Source organism: Ambystoma mexicanum, chromosome 4q, assembly GCF_040938575.1.
Source record: "Ambystoma mexicanum isolate Mex_15411 chromosome 4q, UKY_AmexF1_1, whole genome shotgun sequence".
Taxonomy (NCBI): domain Eukaryota; kingdom Metazoa; phylum Chordata; class Amphibia; order Caudata; family Ambystomatidae; genus Ambystoma; species Ambystoma mexicanum.
Window position 1 is genome coordinate 1,317,990,963 of NC_090928.1, and position 25,253 is coordinate 1,318,016,215.

General features: G+C 46.1%; 1 protein-coding gene across 1 annotated transcript in view; it reads right to left on the reverse strand.

The window, feature by feature from the left end:
* Positions 1-24,543, reverse strand: part of LOC138468438 (zinc finger protein 271-like) — a 45,182-nt gene extending 20,639 nt beyond the window's left edge. The window contains exons 1-2 of the mRNA XM_069608992.1: positions 24,425-24,543; positions 20,119-20,223 (exon numbers count right to left, since the gene is read on the reverse strand). Of these exons, the coding sequence (XP_069465093.1) occupies positions 20,119-20,146 (28 nt within the window). The 5' untranslated portion in view covers positions 20,147-20,223; positions 24,425-24,543. The remainder of the gene's footprint in view (positions 1-20,118; positions 20,224-24,424) is intronic.
* Between the last annotated feature and the right edge of the window lie 710 nt (positions 24,544-25,253).

The following is a 25,253-nucleotide window of genomic DNA, read 5'->3' on the forward strand; positions in this document are numbered from 1 at the left end:
TCTCGTGCAACAAAAAATAACAACTTTAAGGAAAAACAGAAAATTACTTCTCCTCTCAAATTGCCTTGACAAACATCAAAAATTAAAATCACTTAATTGTCAATATACAAAATGGCTGAGAGGTCATCGTATCCTTATGTATCAAAAAGATGGGGAATCTATGTTGTCTAATAGTATTAACAAAAACACGGGACAAATATGGGCGTTAATCAATAACTCTACGAATGCTACCCAAAAGGCAGCTCAATTAAACGGAGTGAGTGAAGGTCAATGGATTAAATACTTCACCATTATGTATCAGAAAAAGCCTTGCGCAACAAGTAATGTCACAAGACAGCACTCAACATATACAGGCCTTGAAATAAAAGAAGAAGACGTACTCTTCTACATAAATAAACTCTCAAACTCACGAGCACCCGGACCGGATGGCATGAGTAACTTCATGTTTAAACAAGCTCCTAAACAATGGTCTAAAATTCAGACGTTAATATTCAATCTAATTATAACTACCAACATCATACCAGTCTCGTGGAAATCGGCAATTATAATACCGATCTTCAAAAAAGGAGACCGTTCTTTACCGAAGAATTACAGGCCCATTTCCTTACTAGATGCTGCGGGTAAGCTGTTCTCAAAATTCATCTTGAGAGACTTTAACAAATGGTCTTTCCAGTCAGATGTTAGAGATCCATTTCAGACCGGTTTCGTAGCCGGTATGGGAACATGTGTCAATTTACTTAAACTCACAGCGATCATGGAGCACCATAAAATAATCAAACAGCCATTATATTTCATTTATATAGATCTACGGGCCGCCTTTGACTCTGTCTCACGTGAGTTATTAGTTCAGAAAATTAACTCTTTTTGGGTGTCCAAATTATATTATACATCTGATTGAAGATCTACATACAGATAATACAATACAAATCCGTCTTAAACACGATGGGAAATTATCTCAACCGATTAAAACATTCCGAGGGTTGAGGCAAGGATGTACTCTCGCATCAGCTCTATTCAACTTTTTTATCTCTGATGTGGGAGAGTCCTTCAAAAACATCCTCATAGATCCACCAAAACTAAATAACAAGCCCATTCCTTTCTTAATGTACGCATATGATCTTGTGATCATGTCCAAAACACCAAAGGGCTTGCAAAAATCTTTGGATGCAATCATCAACTACACAAATGTAAATCATTTAAGCATTAACCGGGAGAAAACAAAGGTTATGACGTTTAATGTCAACCGTAGAACATCTAGAGCAATGTTTAACTGGAACATCTAGGGAGAGAACCTCCTAAAAGTAAGTAATTATTTACCTACTTGGGTGCCCAAATACTCACAAAAGACCAAAATGTGGCATATAAACAACAACAAGACAAGGTGACTACCTTCATACAACAAACTAAGATCATTTTAAGATAATTTCAAGTTCACTCTGACTCCGGCTCCTTCATTTTACAATAAAAAAATGTCACCTATTTTGTTGTACTCCTCGGAATCAAGACCTATAATAACCGAAAAATTCTGGAACAATCTGGAAGCAAAGTATTGGCGTAGTGTTCTACATCTACCAACATCAACTCCATTAGCCATCATACGACACAAGTTGGGACTAATTTCCCTTCACATTAGATATATATGGCTAGTAATAGCTTTATTCCGGAAATGCATATTGGCTTGGAAATCAACGACGGTCCTGGGAATCTTGGATACCTACATTTTTGATTCCAAAGATAGTTTTCTAACAAAATGGCGTAATCTAGTCATTGACACCTTGGCGTTGGTCGATGCTTCCCTCTCAAGCTTACTTCAGAATCCAGATCATGTTAAGACAAGAATTTTCGCAATGGACTGGTATAATACCCGAATAAAATGTGCCACCTATTGTGATCATGACTTATTAACTTTCACATTCAAGAAGCATTCTTTTCCTGAACGATATTTAATCAAATCGCCATCTTCAAAACATCGCAATGACTTACTGCGGCTAAGATTCAATTTATGGCCGACGAGGCAGGTGATGGCCCGGTGTAAGTTTATCAACAAAGACCAACCGACTTGCAGATTTTGTGAACAGCAAGACACTATTGAATCTCTGAGACATTTACTCACTGAATGTGGGTCACTTTTAAATTCTCGTGTTACATTTTTCAAACATTTAACTGAACCTTTTGGAGTTACAACATCAGACATGCTCTGGAGAACCATTTATTCTGGTATCTCAACGGCCGTGTCGTTAGGGGCATTAGCTTTTCTGCATGAATTAAAGCTTGATGAAACTAAAACAAATTAGTAGTAAAGGAAACTATAGTTACACACTAAGAACTGATTGGGCTTATGTTCGACTAGACACTGCAAATTACAAACTATAATAATCAACACATTATGATGTTGTTGTGTTTACTGTTACTCTATTTTAGAGGTACTGTATTTTAGTTGTATTTTAGATTTGTTTTCTTTGTCTCTGTCCGAATAGTCTTGCTTTTTGCATATTTCTGTATATCCCTTTTTTTCAAATAAGTTGTAAAGTCTATTTAATTTATATTGAAAAGTTGTTAAATTTCAACTATATCAATAAAAAAAAAATACAAACTAAAAGAAACACTCTAACAAAAGGTCTTTGTCCATCACACTTGAACATACAACAACGCCATAAAGTCACATAGGGCAGATCAAATATAAAATATATAAGAGATAGATTCACAATCGGAGAACTGTCTCTCCTTTCAATCTGGGCGAAGTCCCCTTCTCCAGATTCAAACAGGATTCCGTTCACCAGCTCCAGAAAGATAAGGAAATCTCGTCTTGTAATAAAGTTCCAACTCAGTTCCTTTGCTCCACTTGACAACTACAGTTCCAACTTTATTTTTATTTAATTGTAATGTCTTTTAGTATAAAACTACACATTACATAAAATACAAACAACAATAAAAAAAAAAACAGTGCGTAACAATCATTAATGCACTTCCATAAAATCCACAAAAGAAAAATATGTATCCACGGTCAAGTCACTATAACATATCATCACATTTCATCACCCTGGCAACCAACAAACCTGAATCATCGGTTTTACTGCAGTTTCCCTCTGACTTCTAACCATATCCTATATAAGGCCAGCTGAAGAGACTTCCTCGATGTGTTACAACTGCACCTCCGGAACTAATTAGTCTTTATTGTGTCCACTCTATGCACAAATTCTGCTAGAAACCGCATGTAAACATGTCCCCTTTTGGAACATTCCTTTAGAACCTGCCACAATGCCTCTCATTCTTGGTGATCCCTGTCTTACGACACAACACCGCCTGAACTGGAAGATGGTTTAATCGCAGCAAGAGGAGGAAGCGACGTAGATGCTTAGAGGGCCATACCATTGTATAAGGCTGTTTTAAAAAAAAAGATTATAAGGATTCTGATACAAAAGCGTAACTCTTCAATGTGGCTAAGTGCCGAAAGTTAGCACCCCAATCCCACAGCTCAATGTTCTTAATTAGCTCTTTTTATTCTCATAGAGGTCTTCTTCACCTGCAAGTGACCAGTCCAGCTGTTCAAGCAACTGTTTAGCGCTCATTTCATACTCAGGCTCTCTTGCTCTCTTCAGGAGATCAGAACCCACATCACGCAAGAAGGCTGTACCCGGGTTTGTCACCATCTGCACCATACAATAATGCATGCTTTTTGAAAACCATTGAGGATAGAGACAGAAGGTCAAGCTCTAATCTAATAGCGGCCATTGGTATGCAAGGGGATTAACCCAGTATCTTATGCCAATATCCAAGATCGATAATGGTGAGGGTTTCGAGCCCATAGGTGATGCCCGGTACCAAACGTTGTAAATAAAGGCGTCTCGCTCCCTCAATAGAGAAACCACCCATTCTGTGCATAACGCGGTAGAACAGTGACGTTAGTTGAGTAGCCTTCCCTATCCGGTCATTAAAACCCCATTTAAAGCCTCTCTTGGACTCCAATTCAACACCAAGATATGTATACTCTGCCATGTGTTCAATTGCAGTGTCCTCAATGATCAAATTTGCACAACTCCCCTCTTTGGCCGAAAACGTCATCAGTTTAGTTTTATTTCCATGTATGATCAGAAAGGTCTCCCTCGCATACTTCAGCAGCTCGTCTTGTTCCTGAGAAAGTGTGGGCTAGCAGGACTGGATCGTCAGCATATGCTATCATATGGGAATGTGTTGCATGAATTCTGGGGGGATAGACTCTTCTTTCGAAAGGACATGAGATAGATCACTCAGGTATAGGTTGAAGAGCAAGGGGGCCAAGATGCAACCCTGTTTTACTTCGTTGTCAATTGTAACAGGAGCGGACAAGGCCTCCTCGCCCCCCAACCTAACCCTGGCTGTATTGTCAATAAGAAAAAGTTGCAATAAGTACAGTAGCAAAGGGGAGTGGGGGGTAGCCATAGCTCTTAAGTTTGGCCCAGAGTCTACCCCTATCCACTGTGTCTTAGGCTGATTTAAAGTCGACAAAGAAAGCATACAAACCGGGAAAATCTTTCACTCTCGCTCTCCCCATCAAGTAATCCAACAGTCTGAGGTTCCGAGTGGTAGAGTGTCCTATGTGAAAGCCACACAGGAACTGCAGTTCTCTAAGCAGGAAAGACGAGAAGACTCCTGATGGTGTTCTCCCAAGTAGATCCCGGGAACCCCTTATTCAAGCAGCCACAAAAAGACTGGCCCTCTCTTATCCCAACCCTGAAGGCAAACAAGCAGGGAAAGATCACCTCGGTCAAGGGACCCAGGGTTATGCTCAGGAGAATGCTCAATGCCGAGGAAGAAGGAGAGGCGAGTGATATCTCCGAGGCCTTTATAGGCTAAAACACATCTGCCTCACCTCCTCCATCTAAATATCTTCTACCAAAAGCTGACAAACCCTCTGTATATAACCAATCCCCTAGGATCCCAATTTCCATTGCTCTCAGAAACAACCTATTCCAGAATCCTTGCTTTTCTAATTCCTACTTAAATAATTCCAACCGTTCTTCTCCACATCCCTCTGATTATTGTTTCCCACACTCCCAACAGGCTCAGATAGAACACTATTGTTCCCACAACCCTCCTTGTTTAATTCACGATTCTGGCTATTCCAGTTTACCCCACAAACCCTACCAATCCCGTCTCTCTGATTGTCACTTTCTGAACTCCCTGTCAAAAGTGACCACCAATTACAATTCCCACCATCCCCTATGTTCTGTTCTCCATCCCGGTCATTCTCGTCCAGTTCACGAAGCTTACCCATTTTGTCCTTTTCAGTCTACCAACCAACCCCCTTGTGATAATCACATTACCTCTGCATCATATCCTGTAGGACAAAACCGACACTTCAACCCCTCTGATTCCCGACATGAATACTGTTTTACGGACTCATAATAAAACTGTTTTCCTACACGATGGTCAGGCAAAGTCAGGAAATTAACCTAAATTACACACACCTGACGGCCCTTCCTTTTGCCCACAAGGATAAAATGTGTGGCCAGCGAGCACAGTATGAGCACAGCAGACAGCACGACGAGACGGCTAATCAGGCGCAGCAGTTCAAGAGATGGAGAAAGGCAGCAGGAATCGACAGTGTGACAAGGAGAGAAGTGACCTTGCCGTTTTCGTCCCAGGCCCGCAGAACCTTAATGGAAGAGAGCCTAAGACCACAAACAATGCACAACTCTCTTGCAGCAGATGTCAACAGTATACGGGGCAAACCTACGCCGATAAGCAGGAGCGAGGTAAGCTCCTGCGACCGTGGTACCGGCCGTGACTCCAATGAAGAAGAAAAGCCAAGCGGTTCATCACAGCTGGTGAGTCGAAAAGGGAAAACGATAAGAACCGGGCTGTGTTGAGTGAGACTCACAAAGTGACAAGTTTAATCCAAGGTCTACGAACTGTGAAAGAACTGTATCCAGTGTCAAATGGAAACCAGTTGCAGAGGGAAACTGCCACCACGTGGGTGCTAACTAAAGAGACTCTAGTCGAGCCCCATATGAGAGAAACTACAGATACCAGCAGGCCTTCAGAGAGCCAGCGGAAGAGATCAAAGTGGTCATACTGATGGGCAAGCAAAATCCCCATACAATCAAAAGACTTTGATCGACAAGCTAAGTGAAAGAAAGGGAAGTGAATCCCACAAATACAAGTGAATGTGAAGTTGGTAAGGGTCCGACCTTGACCGAGGGAGATCCAGGGGTGAAGCCGTCCCCCAAGTGCTGGCAGTCAAGAGGCGTCTGAGTCCGACCGAAGGAGATCCAGGGGTGAAGCTATCACCCAAAAGTTAATTGAGAAAAGAACTGTCATATCATTTGTGGAATGAGATATGTAGGAAGGGTCAGCGCCCAGCAGAGGCGGACCCAGGTGTGAACTATTATCACCCTAATGAACTTTCATTTGGTTAAAGGAACTTTAGTTTTGTTATTTGAACATGTAAGGTCCTCGAAAGCAAGAGACTTTCAAGTAAAACGAGACTTGGCCATCGACGGACGAGAGTTGAAAGCTGAACTGTCATCTTGTGCTAGAAAATCTCAGGAGTGTGTCCTGAGAGCTGCCATTAGAACTGTCACCTTGTACTGGAGAAGCACAAGACTACAGTGCTCCACGATCCCATCATACCCCATGCTCAAAACGTGGGGAAGGGAGACCCAGGCTACCGCCTTCTGACATATTATGTGGGAACACTTCTTTCTTTTCTTGAGAATTATCCCACACCCTTTTTTGTATTAGGTGTAAGGTTTGGCAATAGGTTTCTTAGTATAGGCCTTTTTATTTGACACACCACAAGGACTGAGTTATTTTCATTTGATGGTCGTAGCTTGCTCCAATCTTAGATTTAGGCTTAGATTAGGTGTTTTTCCAACCTGCACACAGCATTCATTGTTCAATAAACATCCTTGAACTGTGATCACTTGTGTCTGTCTTACATGTTGCCACCATGAGTTCCTCACAAATCCAACATGGATAACAAACGGTAATTGCAAGGGGCAGAGGGAGAGCACTTTTTAAACACTGGGATCAATATAGAAGAGCTCCAAGACACCGGTATCCTACCTTCCAGGAGGACCTTGTCAAATAAGACTTTCAGTAGCCCCGCCCAAAACGTAGGGTCCTGTTTGAAGACTATGCCAGCTGAGCCGTCAGGTCCTGGAGCTTAACCCCCATGTTATGTCCCCCTCTCATGTTCCTGAGCATGAGGGGGAGCTGTGACGGAGCAATCCGTGCTGCCCCTCGCGTAACCCTCTCCAAGATGATGCAACCAAGTGACCTCATTTATGGGGCTGATAACTTTATGGGCTCTGTTTACTTTGCCACCTTCAAGCAATTGCCATAGACATCTGGAGCTCCCCAATGCAAGTGATTTGATCATAGGTTGTGATTGGACACGCACTACTGTTAGATGCCATTGACGCAAGCATTTCCTATACACATTTCTTGCTTGCTAGGTCGCTTTCCTTAAATCAGGTCCGCACAGGGAGCTGTTTAAGTCTGCGGAGCTGCTTTCTAAACAGTCGTTTCCTATCACGCATTTCCCTGTCATAACTAACACTTCTATCATCAATGTATGCATTAGGGAAACTACTGTGTGAAGCATGATGTTGTGAGAAAGTAGTAATCCAGGCTTCTATCTCCTCTATGCTTTTCTCCCACCAATCCAGCGAGTTGTTACGACAGTAAGCACCTGTAGTGGTTTTAGCCTGTTGTATGTTAGCATATGTTCACCTAATTCGATTGCCCGCGTGGTTGATTGAGACATCACCCGTATATTTACTGTGAACATCTAAATCGCAGGCAATCTATAGGGACCGCAATCAGTGTTCGCTCCAATCTTTGCACTGGGAGCGCATTTCCACAACACCTGGCACTACCTTTGAAGATACAAAGAAGTCATCTAAAGTTGAGCTCAGTCTCCATGTGTAGTCCCCAGGCAAGTCCCCAACAGCACGACCATTTAACATGTTCAGGTCCCAGTTTGAGTTAAAGGGCATCCCATTCAAAGCAGCTTGATTTGAGCTGGACTGTTTCATGCGACTCTGGCCACCTAAATTGCCCCATCCCTTCAAATCTTCAAGACAAATGCAATGTGCGTTACAATCACCACACATGACTACCACCTCAGTGCCATCACCCGTAGCCCATGAAGAGGATCGATCATGCAACGCTTCTTGTATGTGTTCCGAGTCGTTCCCACCAGGCAGGTCATTGAGGTTCACCATCAGGATTGGACCCTTATACAAGGTTCAATATATAACGACTTCAATGGCTAAGACATAATCAGCGTCAATAGTTCAACTCTACAAGACCTTCATTTGTTAGAGACTCTCCCAATAAGCCCCCATGGGGACCTCCCCCTCACACCTCTGCCGGCCTTGACCTGGCAGATAACATGCCCATCGAGGGACGCACCACTTACAAGCCAAGTCTCTTGTATCAAAAACACTGCGTTTTGGAAGAGCAAACTGACAGACCCATTTGGGGTATTGAGATGTGCAAAGCCTGGTGTGTTCCAGGAGATAATGGTGGGGTTTCGGTTCTGGCGGGACAGTGCAACCGGAAGTGCATTCGCCAGCCATTTCAAAGTGATTTGGATGTCTTTCAGCTGCATTGGAGCGCTAAGCTCTAAAGAGCATCCACCCTTATCCTTGTCTACGCGTAACCACGGAAGTGCAATATCCTCCTCGTCCGCTCCACTGTTGCACAAAAGATTTCTGAAGTTCTGCAGCAGAATCACAGTGCCTGGGTTCTTACAGTGAATCAGTGACATATTGGGATTGTGGCATTTCTATGGTTGATGAGACCCAAAGTCACCCGGCTCTAGAACACAGAGTTGTAGGGTGTGTTTTAAGGGTATCCAGGAATTGCTTCGAATATATAGTTTCGAATGCCAAAGTTTAGTAAAAAAATGCATCGAAAAAATGCATTTTTTTTGTAGGTAAAGTTTTTTTTTTTTTACAAACATGGGTGTTAAGGGGTAAACAAATGGGGGTAGGGAGGCCCCCCCCCCATTAAAGAAATTTTTAAAAAATGCATTTTTTTAAACTTTGCCATTCGGAACAATTGCTAGGAACCGTTTTAAGATGGACAGAAATGCTGAACGACTCAACCTAGATGACCTGCTCCCCTGGTTCCTACTTTTTATAGTGATTTCATCATCAGATAAGGTGTTTTCTTCCATGTTGGCCTTTCCCATCTGACCTTGGGCTACGGGTGCCACTGAATTCGCCGTCACCGCAGGTCTGAGGGGAGAGGTGAGCCTCATTTATACACGATGCATTATTCAATTGGGAGGACTGGTCACCCACTTCAGGACTCTCCATGAGCCTCTCGTCCCGCTTCACAGTGGTCAGACAACTGATCAGGTGGCCTGATTTCTTTAGTAGGTGCTTCTTATTTCAGGCTTCTTAGGCAGAAACCTGTGCAGTTCCCTCTGGGACCACTGCAAAAGATTTAAGACTACAGGTGTTTGGCAGTAAACCCACTTGGTAGCAGTCTGTACCACACAGATTCACTTGGTAGCTGTGGCTGAGCAGTCAGACTTCCCTCAAGAAGAGTTAGGCAGTATCCAGAGTATTCACAATGTGTCAAGAGAACACAATAGAACAAGTAAACACTGACCAGGGCTTGGTGTAAAAGAGATATAATTATTTATTTAAAACCACATCTAGAAAAACACACAGGCACCAATAGTAAGCAATTAAGAAACACAGTCACTAAAAGATATACACTCCCTTAGAAGAATATTAGACAAGTCTTAAGTAAAACCCCACTTATTTTCAGACAGCGGTGAGCGCTTAACGCAGATGGCACTCTAATTATTCGTTTTAAAAAGGGAGAGAAAAGCAGAGTATAATATGAAACAGATCCCAACACTTTCACAAGAACACAACAAGAGAGGAAGGCAAAGTAATACCGTGAAGTTATAGTTCAGAAGGCCGGATCCACTTTAAGAGGATCAGAACGAAATGTATCCAAGGTCACACGGTTGAAGTGCACAAAAGTCTTGAGAAGGTTCAGAAAGAGTTGGACCAAAGAAAGGGACCAGTTAGATGGTCAAGGCGGCCAACCCAGTCCAGAAGGTTAAGGGATTATTATTACCTTGTAGCAATCTTTAGAAAGGGAGGCCTGGCGGACACGGTACCTTAAAGTGGTGAGAATACTCGAGCGGGGGCAGTTGTTCCTGGAAACGGATGCAAGTCGGTGCTTCGTCCGGGGGAAGAGAGGATGTCGTCGGGGAGGAAGACAGGAGGCCGCTGCACTGCCAGGGAAGAAACCAGCCGCGGAGTTCTCAGGTAAAAGGAGCGGTCCTTTTATTCGCGGTCCAGTGGTAAGTGGCTATCCGGTTGCCGGGGTGCTTGGCACGGGCAATTCGACCACAAGACGTCCTGGGATGCGAGGAAAAGAAGGTAAACTGGTTGTGCCCACCAGTCAGGGGAAGAAGCCTCTCCAGCCGGGAGATCTTCTCTGTCGTCAGGAAGTGGTGAGTCGGTCCCGCAGGGCTCCACCGGTGGTGTCATCGTGGTAGGTCGGCTCAGCTTCCCCCTCGTCGGATTCTCAGGTCCTGTGGCGACTTCTGAAGTTCCAGTCCCCAAAGCCCTGCTTTTATGCAGCCCACCCCCATTCACTCAGCCTAGCTGTCAATCAAACATGCTAAGTGGTGAGCCGGCCGGCTCACCACTTGGGCCAATCACACAAGAGTGCGACTTCAGTTACCAAGGTAACTCAGTTCAGGATGCCTAAACCCACTCCCACACCCCCTGTGGTACCCAGACAGAGTGGCACCACTTTTGGAGGCTTCTGTGGAGAAGCCCGCCAAAAAGTGGAACAAAGGGCTCGACTTGGGTTGGAGTCACAGAAGAGAACACAAACGCCATTTTAGAATCGAGTCCTGGCAAAAAATACCAACCGGCGAATTAATATTAAATAAATAAACTGGCGATATGTTCGAGGCTATGAGAATTAAATAATTAAAGTTGGTAGCCTCGAACAATGGGAAAATCCCATAGGGATATATTTGCGGTCGAATATAAAAAGTAGTATCCACTGCCACCAGCCAAAACTCGATCAGGGGGGACGGAGACGTGCCCCCTCGACTAACAGACCCCGAGGCAATCGAATTGCCCCGACCAGTACGTCCACAATATGATGGTTTGTACTGGTTTCTGTTCATAATTTGGGACTAGTAAAGCCAATGGTGACTTTACATGCCCTGGGAGACAGTAGTCAGTCCCAGGGTATGGAGCCTATGGTGGGGTGTAACACACATCACAAAAACACATGAAGCCCTATGGAGTAAAGACCCCATAGCCCATCAAACACATTCACAGTCAAAGGAACACCATAAATCATGTCCAAGAGTGGGAGAAAAAGAGTCTCACTCTTGGCAGGAGGAAAAAAACAAACTCCAGAAATCCAGCAAAGCTGCTGCGGGACTCACTAGGTTAGGAAATTCAGCCTAAACATAGAATTCTCCCTAACAAGGCTCAGTTAGACCCATTAGTTGGGCTAGCAACTGGGGCCTTTTTGGCCTCCTCTGCTGGTCTTAATGCACAAGTCTGGGCCAGTTTGGCCGGGCCTCTCTGCTTCCAAGAGTAAAATAGGTCCTTGTCAGACCCTGACTTGTCCACAGCCTCATCATTTTGTCAGTCTTGCATGTGTCTGGAATTTCAATTAATTTGGCGTTACCACTTCCTGCCAGGCCTCTGTTTATGACATTTGTTTGCATTTCCACATCATTTGTAGTTATTAAATTACTGTGGCCATTCGTGATCGATTGAACAGTTTGAAAAGTCCAGCCGCAGAGCTTTAGTAAACTTTCCGTCACAGACTGCAGGGAAGCCATAGAGGGTCGAGTGTCCGCCTGAAACCCCCTGATTTTCTGATAATACATTTTTCGCTTTCGGGGGCCAGGAATGCAAGAGCAGATTAGGAGATGCCGATAGATGGTTAGAGTCTTTTACAGAACAAAAACTGGTATTGGAACAAATTACTTGGACTTCTGCAACTGTGGTGAGTCCATTTCCATCATGATGTGCTTCAACAGGGGCCGCCATACTCTGCTGGAACGAGTCACTTCGGTTTAATAACGCATTGCTACCTGTGCCTTCAAGAGATAACAGGCCCCGGCTCAGATTATTAACCGATTGATTATTTCTAGTTTGATTTCCGTCATTTGAGGCAAGCAGACCGGTGGCAAAGCTGTTGGCTCCTCAGGTTGATACAAATATGTTATTTTCCCTTTATAACTGCATGCTTTGGTCGACCTGCGGCCCATCTGTCCTGTTGCAGAGACGAATGCATTAACAATAGGATCAGAAACCAGAGGAGCGTTATTATTGTCTGGCCCATGTCTTAGAAAATATCTGGAAGGCTTGTCCTTTTGCTTAGCTGGCATATCTACTGTCAGTCAAGGCAGGACAAGAAACTTGCTTATATTTGTAAAAAAACATGGACCTCTTCACTGGCTCACTGACGAGCTGACAGCACTCTTCAAGCACTCTTGCCAATTCGCGCATGCCAGAGGTGGGTCTTTCCGTGAGGTAACCAATGGATTGAATGAGCTCAATTGTATGAGCCAATCAACAAACAAGATTGTAGATACAGCTTGGTATGAAGGTAATGCTGCCAATATAGAATGAGGTGTTAATGGAGAGCAGTTCAGGGACAGAGAACAGGACAGCCAACAGCACTCTGCAAGCACTGTGCCAATATGCGTGGTCTTGCGAAAACAGTTCTGTTTGTTTCAACTTGAACTCTAACAACAGTTCAAAATTATTCCACAAGGTTTTCCTCTTTCCCCCTGTGACAAAAGAGTTCAAGGAAACTTCTTCTCCTAAACCAATAATATTTCCATAGGTCAAAACACTTGTTTTGACAATTGTAGATAATTCTGCAGCAGTACAAAACACACTTGCTTCAGCACTACTAATTTGTCAGTAACAGTTCAACAATACATCGTTGTGGTTCTGTCACTTCCACTTTAACCACACCACAGTATTTCAGCATCTTCCACCTGGTCCACTCACCTGCCAGGCCTTCTACTACACTGTTTTCTGTCCTGGTGTACTCTCCTGCCAGGACAGATTTCACCCACTAACTACAAGTACATCTGTGGTAAAGGTTAGCTTCTTCAACATGTTTACAATGTCTCTTGCTTCACAACATCAACATAAGTATTTCTTCTGAGAAAACAAGAAACCCACTGATGCTGTTTATGACACTGGTGATTTCACCACATTATGCAGGTTATGCTCCACTCCTTCTGAGTACTTCCTATCAGAAGGGCAGCTCTCCTGCAACTCGTGTTCCTACTTCCACATTAAGCAACTGCTGACAACGGTTCTCTCCCACTCTTACAACTCTTTGGATTTGGCAATGGTTGTTCTTTTCAGTTAGCTTTGGTACACTTCTCCTCTGGCTTGAGTAATAGTTGTTTGTTTGATTCATTGCCTTCTTGTGCTGCTGGCTTTTAATCTGTCCCACACCTCTACAATCACACCCAGCTGGTCTGATATTAAAGTTAATAGTCTGCCACTTGCATCTTTTAGAGTCAGCTTGGTTTCATAATAAATGATTAGCCTATTGTATGTCAGTTCAGTATTCAAACATATGGTTTCCATTCCATTTCACTCTGTTTATAGTGTTTCTGTGCTTAAGGCACCCAGAATTGGCAAGCAGGCTGTTACAGTGCGCTCCACAATTACTTAGCAAACTCACTGGGTCTGTGTGCTTGTCTGTTCATCAGGCTGCCTCCTGGTCCTTCGCTTCTGCTTTCCTCCGTGGCCTGGCAACCTCTGCTTCTTGGCTCGCAGCTGCTGGTGCCAATCACTACAGGAGCTCTCATGGCTCCCCCAGCCCTACTGTGCTCACCTGCTACCAGAGCTCGGCTGAAAGCAGGGTAAACTTTCAAATTGTGAGCTTTCCACTGCATGACCTCTACAGCTGCGACTCTCAAGGGAAAAGTTGTCAATCCTACCGCTTCCCGCTACGCAACCTCTGCAATTACGTTCTTGAAAAGAAGAGACCCTCTATGGACCAGCATCCGTTCGGCTCACAATAGTGTTTGCAACGTCTCTCCTCTTCTCTAACTTCAGCTTCTGCTGGCACGTGGGTGTTCCACAACCACTCCAAATCCTGCTGCTACTTTCCTTCTCCTTCTCTATGGCCGGAACCTCAGGGGGCCTTGTATGCCTCCCAGTTTCCCTCAGGTGTGGGTCATTAACACTAATAGGCTGCACTTTGAAGTCTCTTTCCTCTACAGCCCTCTTCTTCGACCCAGTACGTTGGGAATTGTGGGAATTGGAGTCCATAGTGTAAAGATCAATGTTTCTAATGAAATCATCAATATCTAGTTCATTTCTCTCCTTATTTATATTCCTGAAAGGAGTATTGTAAGAGTCAAATGAAGGATTTGGTTTTACCAAGGAATTATCATGTTCCGGGTTTAAGTTGGTAATATTTACAGATTCAGCTTTAATGTTCCTCTGGGAGTTTGTTTTTCTTTCACCCTTATGAATGTTCGTGATCTCAAAGGGGCTATTCTCCTTTACGGGGCGTAAGTGGTTATTATTGTTTCACCTACCTTGATAACTTGGGAGGTTATCAGCTCTCTCCGACAGCAAGCCTTTACATATTCCAGTATCATCGACATTCCCTTCCCTGAGGAAGATAAATACTGCGTCTCACCCAACAGAGTCCTCCTGCTCCCCTAGTGCCCTTCTCCTCCCAGGTGATCCTCCCGGCTAATACCACCCCCAGGGACAGGATCAGGAAGCGTCTGCCTTTCCCTGGCCACCGGGGAGGAGACTTTAGGTCGGGTCTCTGTGAGGACTCTGCCGGATTTATCACATTAAGCATAAAGATTTAGGCTGCTGAAGGTAGAATAGGGAGCACGCCCCTCTGACTGGGAGAGCATGTCCACTCTCAGCAGAAGGGGCCGGGGAGGGCCGATGGACATGTCCAGCAACTTCGAGTGCATCGTCCTCCGGGCCCAGTCCAGAGCGATCAGAATCAACGTGGACCGAACAGGTGCAGTATCCTGAGAACCAGTAAAACGGCAGGGAACGGTGGGAACGCATAAAGGAGGTCAAAGGTCCACTTGACAGTCAGTGCGTCTCTCAGAGCTGCCCGTCGAGGAACTTCCTTGGAGCAGACCAACCTGCACTTCCTGTTCACACAGGAAGTGAAGAGCACTTGAGGGGTTCCCCAGCGGGAGAACCCCTGCAGCGGGACAATGCCTCCTCCAGGACATCCTGGCAGAGCTCGCACTCTTAGGAAGCCGAAGTCTGTCTGCTCAAGGCATACGCCGTAGTGTTTTCTCTTGTTGGAAGATGGGCAGCTGTCAGAGAGACACTGTTCTCCAGATCCCAGAACCACAATCACATTATTTCTCTGCATCAACTGAGGCAACACGCCCACAGCTCCCTGTGTGGTGATGTAGTGCATGGCCACTGTTGTCCTTCAGGGTCCGCACAGTCTTGCCCTTCAGAGGGTAGAAAGGCAACCAAGGCCAGCCTGGCAGCTCCGAGCTCTAGCAAGTTGATGTGCTCTGAGATTCTGAACCACAGCCTGCTCACTGTCAAGTGCGACAGGTGAACGCCCTAACCTGTCAAGGATGCAACTGTGACAACCATCACTCAAGGCCAGGGTTGGCTGAACAACGCACCTTTCAATAGGTTGTCCCTCAGGGACCAGCACGTGAGGTCCTGAGCCAGTCGACTCAACAAGATCAGACATCTGTTCCGGAAATTGCGACCACTGGCAACGGAGGAGCCATTAGAGTGACCTCATGTGCAGCTGAGCTTCTGAGACCACAAGAATGTGGAGGCAATGCGACCCAGCAGATGCAGGAAGGCTTGGGCAGGAACGTGTTCCGAGGATTGGGAACAAGCACCACCTGGGAGATGTTCGCTAGTCGGTCCTCCGTTGGAAAGATTCTGCCCAGGCATGTGTTCAAGACCGCTCCGATAAATCGGAGGGACTGTGAAACATGAGACATCTTGAAGTTTACGGAAAACCCCAAGAAGTGCCATGGGCTGCATGAGTGGAATCAATATGCAGACTTCTGATCTGGGGAGTGGCCGCGGATGAGCCAGTCATCCATGTAGGGAAAGCCAGGAAGGACTGAGACGAGCCGCTACCACTGTCAGCAGGTTGGTGAAAAACCTGTGCGCCAAGGAAAGGCAGAATGGCAGGATGGCAACACTGGTAGTGATGTTGGCCTAGAATGAACCTCAGGTACTTCCTGTACTTTGGAAGAATAGGCATGTGGAAGAATGCACCCTGAAGGTCCAGCGATACAAATAGTCCTGCAGCTCGACGGCTTGGAGGATGCGAGCTAGAGTCACCATCTTGAATTCGTCCTTTCCTCGGTACGAATTCAGAAGCCTCAGATCCAGTATCAGATGCAAGTCACCGTCCTTCTTCAGAACTAGAAAATAAGTGGGATACCAACCCTTTCCTCATTCTGAGCGTGTCACCAGTTAAACCCTGCTCTTTGAAAGACGCTGATGGACTTCATACAAGAGGATGGGGTCTGAGGCAGGGTGGTTGTGGTTTGAGGGAAACGGTCCAGGAAACACTGAATGAAAGGGAGACAGTACACCAGTTCAATAACCTGCAATGCCAACACATTGGACGTTGTCAGAGACAATTCCGAGCTATGCAGGGAAATTCTCCCATCCCGAAGGGGACTTGTGGCAGAATACTTCACATAGGTTTTGCACTCTGGGAAGTGCCTGCCCTATTGTCTCCCTGGGACTGCTTGGCCTCTCCCACGTGTGGTGTAGAAGGCGTAGGGATGAAAACCCTGACCCCTTGATGATGGATTGCAAGACCTAAGGGTCTTGCTGTCGCTTTTGAGAACTGAATCTCTTGTGACAATCCTTCAGATGGCATCACTTCTCCACGGAGGCTAGGGGGGTGAGGCCCCCTAGTGGCTGAAACATACAGGGGTCTCACAGGGAGGGACTCCCTTCCTGAGGTCAAAGACGGGAATCTGGAAAACAACCCTTGTACCTCCCAAGCTACAGGGTAATAACATCCAGCCCTTCCTTACTATGCGCATTATGAGCATGACGGTCCAGAAACATTGCCGGTAAAGTGGCTGGTAATACCGGCTCTGTCTTTTTTTGTGGATCGGCATACTCTGGGCCTGCCGGTAGGGGCAGTGAACCACCGGCAGGCCCGACGAGCTGGTAGTTCAGGCCTCCACCGGCAGATAAATCACTGAAGCACCGGCACCGTTAACAATGATGCCGGTGCATTAGTGGTTCCCATCCCGTGGAGTCCTGTGGGATCCATGGGAAAGGGAACTTACCGTTATTCCGCCAACCCTAATATCCAGGTGATACTGGGATATCGGGGGCAGAGACGGTAATGCAGCTTTCCTGGTATCTCACCAGAATTACTGGCGGGATACCGGGAAAGCTGTAATGACCCCCTATGTGTTACTGTAATGTGTCAGACAGTCTCCCTATGCTATGTACTAGGACGAAGAAGAAACCGAGAACGCTACAGTCAAGCATGAAGAGTGTTCTACCAGCTGTTGTCAATCAAACTGACGTCACGCTGGGGCAGTTCCATTTACTTAAGCTAAACAGTAAAGAAGGACAGGGAGAGCTAAGAGGCCGCCAGAAAGCCAATGAGTTGGTAACAGGCAGATCGAAAGCAGCATTGAAGCAGCAGTGTGAATTGTTGAGAAGGAGCTGTGGGACACGAGGAATGCTCCTTGTCAGTTGTCTGAAGCTGAGAGTCAGTGTGGTCAAGGCGTGACCTGTCGAGTGTGAACTGTGCGGTCCAAGAACTACGCTGAAACTGCCAACACTAGCCTACTGCAGAGCCACATAGGTGATTGCATGGGAAGTGCACCGTCTGCTCTGAAACCTGCACCCAGACTGCCAACAGTAGCAGCCTGCGAAGTCAAGCATCCCGGAGAAGAGCAGAAAGAAAGAGAGAGAACAAACCCACGACCCCTGTTTAAACTAGTGAAGAGCTCCCTGAGAGAAGGTAACAGGAACAGTAATAAGTCCAGGAGGGGACTGGGAAAGCCTGAGAAATTGAAACAAGGAGACAAGAGAGAAATAGATCATTTAGTGAGGCAAATCCCTGGCCAATTCCATAAGACTGTGGTATTGAAGCGTCAAGAAGGACTTGGGGAACCTCTTCCTAATCCCAGTGTGGGCAGTTTGAAGAATATTGTTAAACTGTTAAAGAGTCAAGGAGGGTTCAGGAGTCGCTCCCACGTCCCAGTGGGGGAAAGTTGAAGTTCAGTGTTCAAGTAGAGATAACAAAATGTCAGTGAAAAGAAATGAAAGAGTTGATGAAGAATCTACGATTAAAGTGACACAAGTAAGGAAAGCCTGCTAAAAACTGGACGTAAACTAGGAGACGGAGCCATTCTCCTAGTCCAGTGATGTTTCTAGAACTGTACAGACTCCTACACAGGAGATGGGGCCACATCACTGTACAGACTTCTACCCAGGAATTGGGAGCCATTCACCTAGTCCAGTGATGTTTCTAGAACTGTAGTGACTCCTACACAGGAGATGGGGGCCATTCTCCTAGTCCAGTGATGTTTCTAGAACTGTAGTGACTCCTACACAGGAGATGGGAGCCGTTCTCCTAGTCCAGTGATATTCCTACAACTGTAGTGACTCCTACACAGGAGATGGGAGCCATTCTCCTAGTCCAGTGATATTTCTAGAACTGTAGTGACTCCTACACAGGAGATGGGAGTCATTCTCCTAGTCCAGTGATGTTTCTAGAACTGTAGTGACTCCTACACAGGAGATGGGAGTCATTCTCCTAGTCCAGTGATATTCCTACAACTGTAGTGACTCCTACACAGGAGATGGGGGCCATTCTCCTAGACAAGTGATATTTCTAGTACTGTAGCCATTCTCCTAGTCCAGTGATGTTTCTAGAACTGTAGTGACTCCTACACAGGGGATGGGGGGCATTCTCCTAGTCCAGTGATATTTCTAGAACTGTAGTGACTCCTACACAGGAGATGGGGGCCATTCTCCTAGTCCAGTGATGTTTCTAGAACTGAAGTGACTCCTACACGGGAGATGGGAGCCATTCTCCGAGTCCAGTGATGTTTCTAGAACTGTAGTGACTCCTACACAGGAGATGGGAGCCATTCTCCTAGTCCAGTGATATTTCTAGAACTGTAGTGACTCCTACACAGGAGATGGGGGCCATTCTCCTAGTCCAGTGATGTTTCTAGAACTGTACAGACTTCTACCCAGGAGAAGGAGTCATTCTCATAGCCCAGTGATATTTCTAGAACTGTAGAGACTTCTACCCAGGACATGGGAGCCATTCCTCTAGTCCAGTGATATTTCTAGAACTGTAGAGACTTCTACCCAGGAGAAGGAGTCATTCTCCTAGTCCAGTTATATTTCGAGAACTGTAGAGACTTCTACCCAGGACATGGGAGTCATTCTCCTGAGTTGGGATAAGACCGCTTTTTCTCAGTTTAATAAATTGGAGAAACGGGAACTGAAGAGGCCAGTTAAGCAGTGGCCACTATCCTTTGGAAGTTGTATTCGAGAGCATCAAGTCAACCTGCCGCCCACCCCGAAGCAGAGAAGGTCTACATACAACCGACGGTCATGTTTAGTGGACCCCAATGAAACCTATTGGGACAACATGTCAAGGGACCACAGGGAAAGGTTGTTGCTACTGGCCATGGCTAAAGGCCATGGCTAGTGTGTCCAAAAGAAACCTAGTGGTGCGGTCACAGCCGACCATTGTTTGAGGTCGTTATTAATTGCTTTTTAGGTAAATTAAGTCTGTGAATGGAATTGTGTTTTCTTTTGACTTAAATATCTTTTTCTAAAGGTTGTATTTGTATTTAAATATGCAATGAGTTGTGTTAAGGCCTATTCATCCTATTCCTTTAGGCCATAAAACACAGATGAACAAGTGTCAGCCAGTCTCCAGATTTCCCTGCAGTGCTATCTTAAGTAGGACTTTTAGTTTCCTTAATGATGTTATTATTGTCACTTGGACGAGTGGTTGTTATACAAGGTGCAGTAGTGTTTGGATGTGTGCTTGCAGCATGCAGTGTACTGGCTGTAAACATACTCATAGCAAGACAACAGAGACATTGCAGTTGCTCACCTAAAGCCGACTCTGACATACTTTGCATCTCTTCTCAGTTCTGCCGATGGCTGATTGATGCCATAACTGCCTTAGATGGTGGAATAACTTCGGACTTCACAGTTCCTGGGAAAGAAAGGAAGGAAAATGCTTAAATAAAAACCCACCGACCGTTCTTATGGCTTTTGCAGTTTAGTTTGGATTGATTGCAGTCAATGGTAATCACCATTAACAGCAGTGGTAATCTGGGGCGGGGGGACTGCCATATTACACAAATACTGCATTACAGCTGGTGCTTTTCCAGTGACTCTCCATGCATTATTAGGTTTTCCCTTTGCCCACTTTCATCCTCATCTTCAGGGTGGAGATGACAGTAGTTGCACTGATTACTTACAGGTAATCTTCATTACTCCTAGTTCTACTCTTCTTCATCCCAGTACTTACATATGAGGGGTCCCGCCATCCTAAGAACTCTCTTAGGGAGAATTCGCATTTCTGTGCTAATTCCCTTCAACCTTAGAGACCCCCAGCTCTTTTGCTGGACTTAAGGACTTTTTCATTTCAACCCTGGATTGAGTGAGACCTTTTTCCCACTCTCTCATGTGTTTTGACCTGATTTGGATTTTGTGTTTCCACTGTTCTTGGAGTTTGACAAACTCCATAGGCATCTACTTTTTGTATGGCGACACACAGCCCCTTCAGTGCAATATCACAGAGAAATCCTTTTAGATTTCATCTAAGGTTTAAATACCTTTTCTTGGGTGAACTACAGTTCCCAAGAAAAGTAAAGTGAAATTGTCTTTACTTACTTTTTCTCTTTGTAGGTCCAGCACACCCCATCATATGTGGAGTGCTGGGGGGTTACTTAGTAGCCCCTTATCCTACTTTCTCATGTAACATTTGTATGTTACCCTCACTACATTAAATGGCTGGTGGCAGTGGTTTAATTTTCCTACCATTGTGCTTTTCTACCAGAGGCTGAACCTTCAGCTGCAGTAAAGCTCAATGGGTGACCATTTTGTTAAAATGGCACCCGACTTCTTTTTTGGCCATTTTCTGTTTGTGAGGTCTTTCTTGGGTTTTACTATGTGTGTCGAAATAGATTCAAGCCCTTTATCTGTTGAGCCTTTGGCGGCCTTCGGCCCTGAAGCCTGCATTTAGCTCCAGTGTGTCTTTAAGGACAGGATGTGAGGGAGGGTCTCAAATCTCCCCTGTCCTTTGTCTCTAGGAATGCATGAATACAACTAGTCCTGATTGTCTGGCTGTGCTGTGTGATTGACAGCCTAGGCTGTGCATGAATGGGAGAAAACTGCTTAAAAGGCGAGGGTTTTTGGGACTAGTCAACTGAAACGTCTGATGCGGTAACAAATCCGGCTAGCAGCTCCAGGTATGTCCTAAGGACCCTCCAGAAGCAGGACAACCAGATCCCGAGTCCCCTCACCAAAGTGCAGGGCCCAAGGAGTGAAGGAAGTCAAACCGGTATTCGAGATCCATGACAGTGCTGTTTGCTAAGTGCTGAAACCGCGAAGTGCCGCTGAACAGGAAAGACCCCGTAGTTGCTGATGACCTCCAGATGTCCTCTCTCTTGTCCCCATGACTGAGGCTCAGCAACAGGGGTCTGCACCGCTGCAGCAGGACAGAATCCAGCTGGACCACTCTTCTTTAACCCAGAGGTACTGTTCAGACTTGGGGTACTTACCTCATTACCTTTTTAGCTGTGCTTTTCTCAGTTGGGACTCGATTGGCTTACTTTTAGAGTTGATTCCAACTCTCTTTCCACAGGCTTAACAGCTTGTGACCCTACAAGTGATTTTCTTACAAACTCTCTAACTTTGTGCAAGACTTTGATTCTAAGAAGTTCCTGAGCTCCATAGACTGTTTGAAATTGACTTTGGCTGTCCTGGCTCCCTGAAGACTCTTCTAGCCCATTGACTTTGATATTGTTTGTCCCTCATAGGTGGTAACTCGTTGTAGACTCTTACTGCTCGGAAAGGCTTGTCTAGATTTCATTGGAAAATTTAGTTGTCCTGACATCTACTGAGAACCTGTTTAACCTTTTTCCTTCCGTAAACCTTTCCTTTCTGCAACTTACTGTCCTTGTGATTGAAGTCACCTCAGGGTGTAGGAATTTTGTAAGAAGCATATAAAAAGGATTATCCACTAACTTGTTCTGATTCTGAAAAGTAATTTTAATTTAATCTATACATGGAACCACTGGGAACTCTCCGAAATGACCCCAAAATAGCCACCTACGAGAACATTGATGACAGTCAGCTGCACATTAAGGTCAGTGACCCCCTGGGCATTGCTTGCCTCTGCAAATGCCTGCCCGCTATCCAAACATGGATGTCGAACGGTTACCTTAAACTGAGCCCGAACAAGACGAAATTGTTCCTCATCGGTCCCCCCACCAAACAACAACTTGTGCAACAATAGTTGGATGACACGTGTCTGCAAGGAATCACCCCTCCGCTGTCCAACTCAGCCACGGCTCTGGGCTTCATTGTTGACAGTAGCCTTTCCTTGAAAAGCAAACGGGCAAAACGGCACAAACCGCATGGCTACCGATGCATACACTCCAAAAAACAAACCCTTCGCTTCCCCAAACAAATTCGGCAGGGTGGTCCAAGCCCTCATTATCTTGCACATCGAGGGGGGAAATGCTCCGATTACTGGGCTTCCAGCTGCACACCTAGCCTCCTTCAAAGAAGCACACCACGCTGCACCCGCCTCATTGCAGGTGCCCACAAATACGACCTCATCTCTCCAACACTGCACACGCTTCACTAGCTCCACCTCTCTGCCAGGATCATATTCAACATTGCATTCATACCCTACAAAGCGTCTCAAACAGAAGACCAACATACTTAGTGGTTAAACTCCATACCTCTGGAGGCTCTCGCATTTCAAGTAGTAAAAGTATGAAAAGGTTGGAGTCAAAACTAGCTCGCGAAGAGCAGACTCGCAAGCAGTCCCTCTCCTACCACAGGCCAACTATCTGGAACTCACTCCCGGTACAGGCTTGAAATGCCCCGGCCATCCTCCAGTTCCACAAAACACTAAAATCTGGAATAAGTCCTGCGCTACTCTATGAAATGCCACCCCCAATCCACCCCCAGTCCTGGCCCCAATCCTGGCCCCAATACTGGCCCCAAACCTGGCCCCAATCCTGGCCTCAATCCTAGCCCAAACCTAGCCCAATTCTGGCTCCAATCCTGGCCCCAATCTTGGCCCCAATCTTGGCCCCAATCCTGGCCTCAATCCTAGCCCAAACCTAGCCCAATTCTGGCTCCAATCCTGGCCCCAATCCTGGCCCCAATCTTGGCCCCAATCTTGGCCCCAATCCTGGCCTCAATTCTGACCCAATCTTGGCCCCAATCCTGGCCCAATCCTGGCCCCAGTACTGGCCCAATCATGGCCCAGTCCTGGCCCCAATCCTGGCCCCAATCCTGCTGCAAATCTCTCTGCTGCTCTTGAGCTGGGTTTGTGCTATAAGCACTGACATAAAATAACCACATGCTCATGGGGTTGTGCTGTATATGCCAGTATTGCCTTTTAACATGTTACTTTGCAGCCAGTTCCTTAAACAGAGCTATACCCCCGTCGGTGGCTCCAGCAACCTCCTCCCAACCCTCTCTGATGTTCCATGCACCACCCCCAGGCTCGCCCACCCCATCTCATGCTGGCCTACACTGGCTTAGAGAAGGCATACACACACAGGCAAGCACATAAGCACACATATCAACGTATGCACACCTGTACACATAAACATGTAGGTGCTCATATTCAGACCAACACCCCCTTATCTGGAAGCAGCCCCTGACCCCAGAGTTGCCCTCAGCAGAAAGCAGGGGGTGGACTGTGGACCTAATGGACACTTCTGTTCCTGAGTCTCTCCTCCATCACTTCCCACAGGAAGGCAAGAGCAGAGTGCCCAAATACACCCCCTCCTGGGTCGATATCCCTGCTAATGCATGCAGGAAGAAAGCCCTCCTAGCGCCGCGAGGGAAGGTGTGCAGCGCCTCGTCCGGTCATGCATGTCCTGAAATGGAGTGCTGTGCCTGACGCAACCTGCACATGCAAGAAGCCATATTTGGTGTATGTGTGCAGACACACACATGCAAAATAAGCAGAATTATGAGGAGAGAAATGAGTGCAGATGCGGGAGGGGTCGTGCAGAATAATAAGGAACACGGTGGGGAACCGGCACGGATGAGCAGCAGGCGAAGGTGCACACAGCTAAAAAGGGTGCCCGACCCCAGGAGGCAGCAGGGGCAAGCAGAGTACTGTGACGAGGAAGAGCAGGGATGAAGGCAGCACTCCCTACCTCCTTCACTGACCTCCCCCTGGCAGGAGCTCGAGGCAGGATCCCGTGCTGCAGGGCCTGGGAATGAGGGGGGTCTCGGAAACTGGGCAAACCCCGGGGAAAAGGGAAAAGAAAGAAAATGGGGAAACACTAGAAGAGGCTGAAAATGGGGAATAACCGCCGGAAAGTTTAGGGGACGGGAAATGGGGGATCATTCTCCGCACATGCACAGCTCATATGCCCCCTCCCCCCCCACCCTGTCTCCAAGCAGTAGCTACTCTGTAGGTAAGGAATTACCTCCAAGTCCATCTTCCTCGTCCCAGTACTTATTGTTCAGGTTCAGCCTCATTTGGCAATAACTTCCTTTATCCGATCACATAGCTCTCAACCATTTGTGTAGCAAAGGCGGGTGAAATCACCAGATTTTGTTTTTGGCGGATGAGACGCCCATTGAAATGAATGGGCGTGCAGGAGGCTTGGCGGGTGAGTCAGCCCTTTGCAAGGCGGGTGATACCCGCCAAAAGCGTGTGAGTTGAGAGCTATGCAATGACACCGTCTGTCCTCCACCAGGTGGTATCATATCCCTGTTCACTAATACTCTCTGGTAAACGCATCTCTTGTCTTCTGGACAGGCACCGATCCGCTCGCTGCTGGGCTGCGAAGGCAGTACTTGTGCATTTGTGAGTACATAGCTCCCAACTCACCCTCTTTTGGCAGGTGTCACCCGCCTTGCAAGCAGCTGAATCACCTGCCAAGTCCCTCATACGCCCATTCAATTCTATGGGCTCTCACCCGCCAAAAAGAAAATCCAGTGTTTTCATCCGCCTTGGTAACACAAAATATTGGGAGC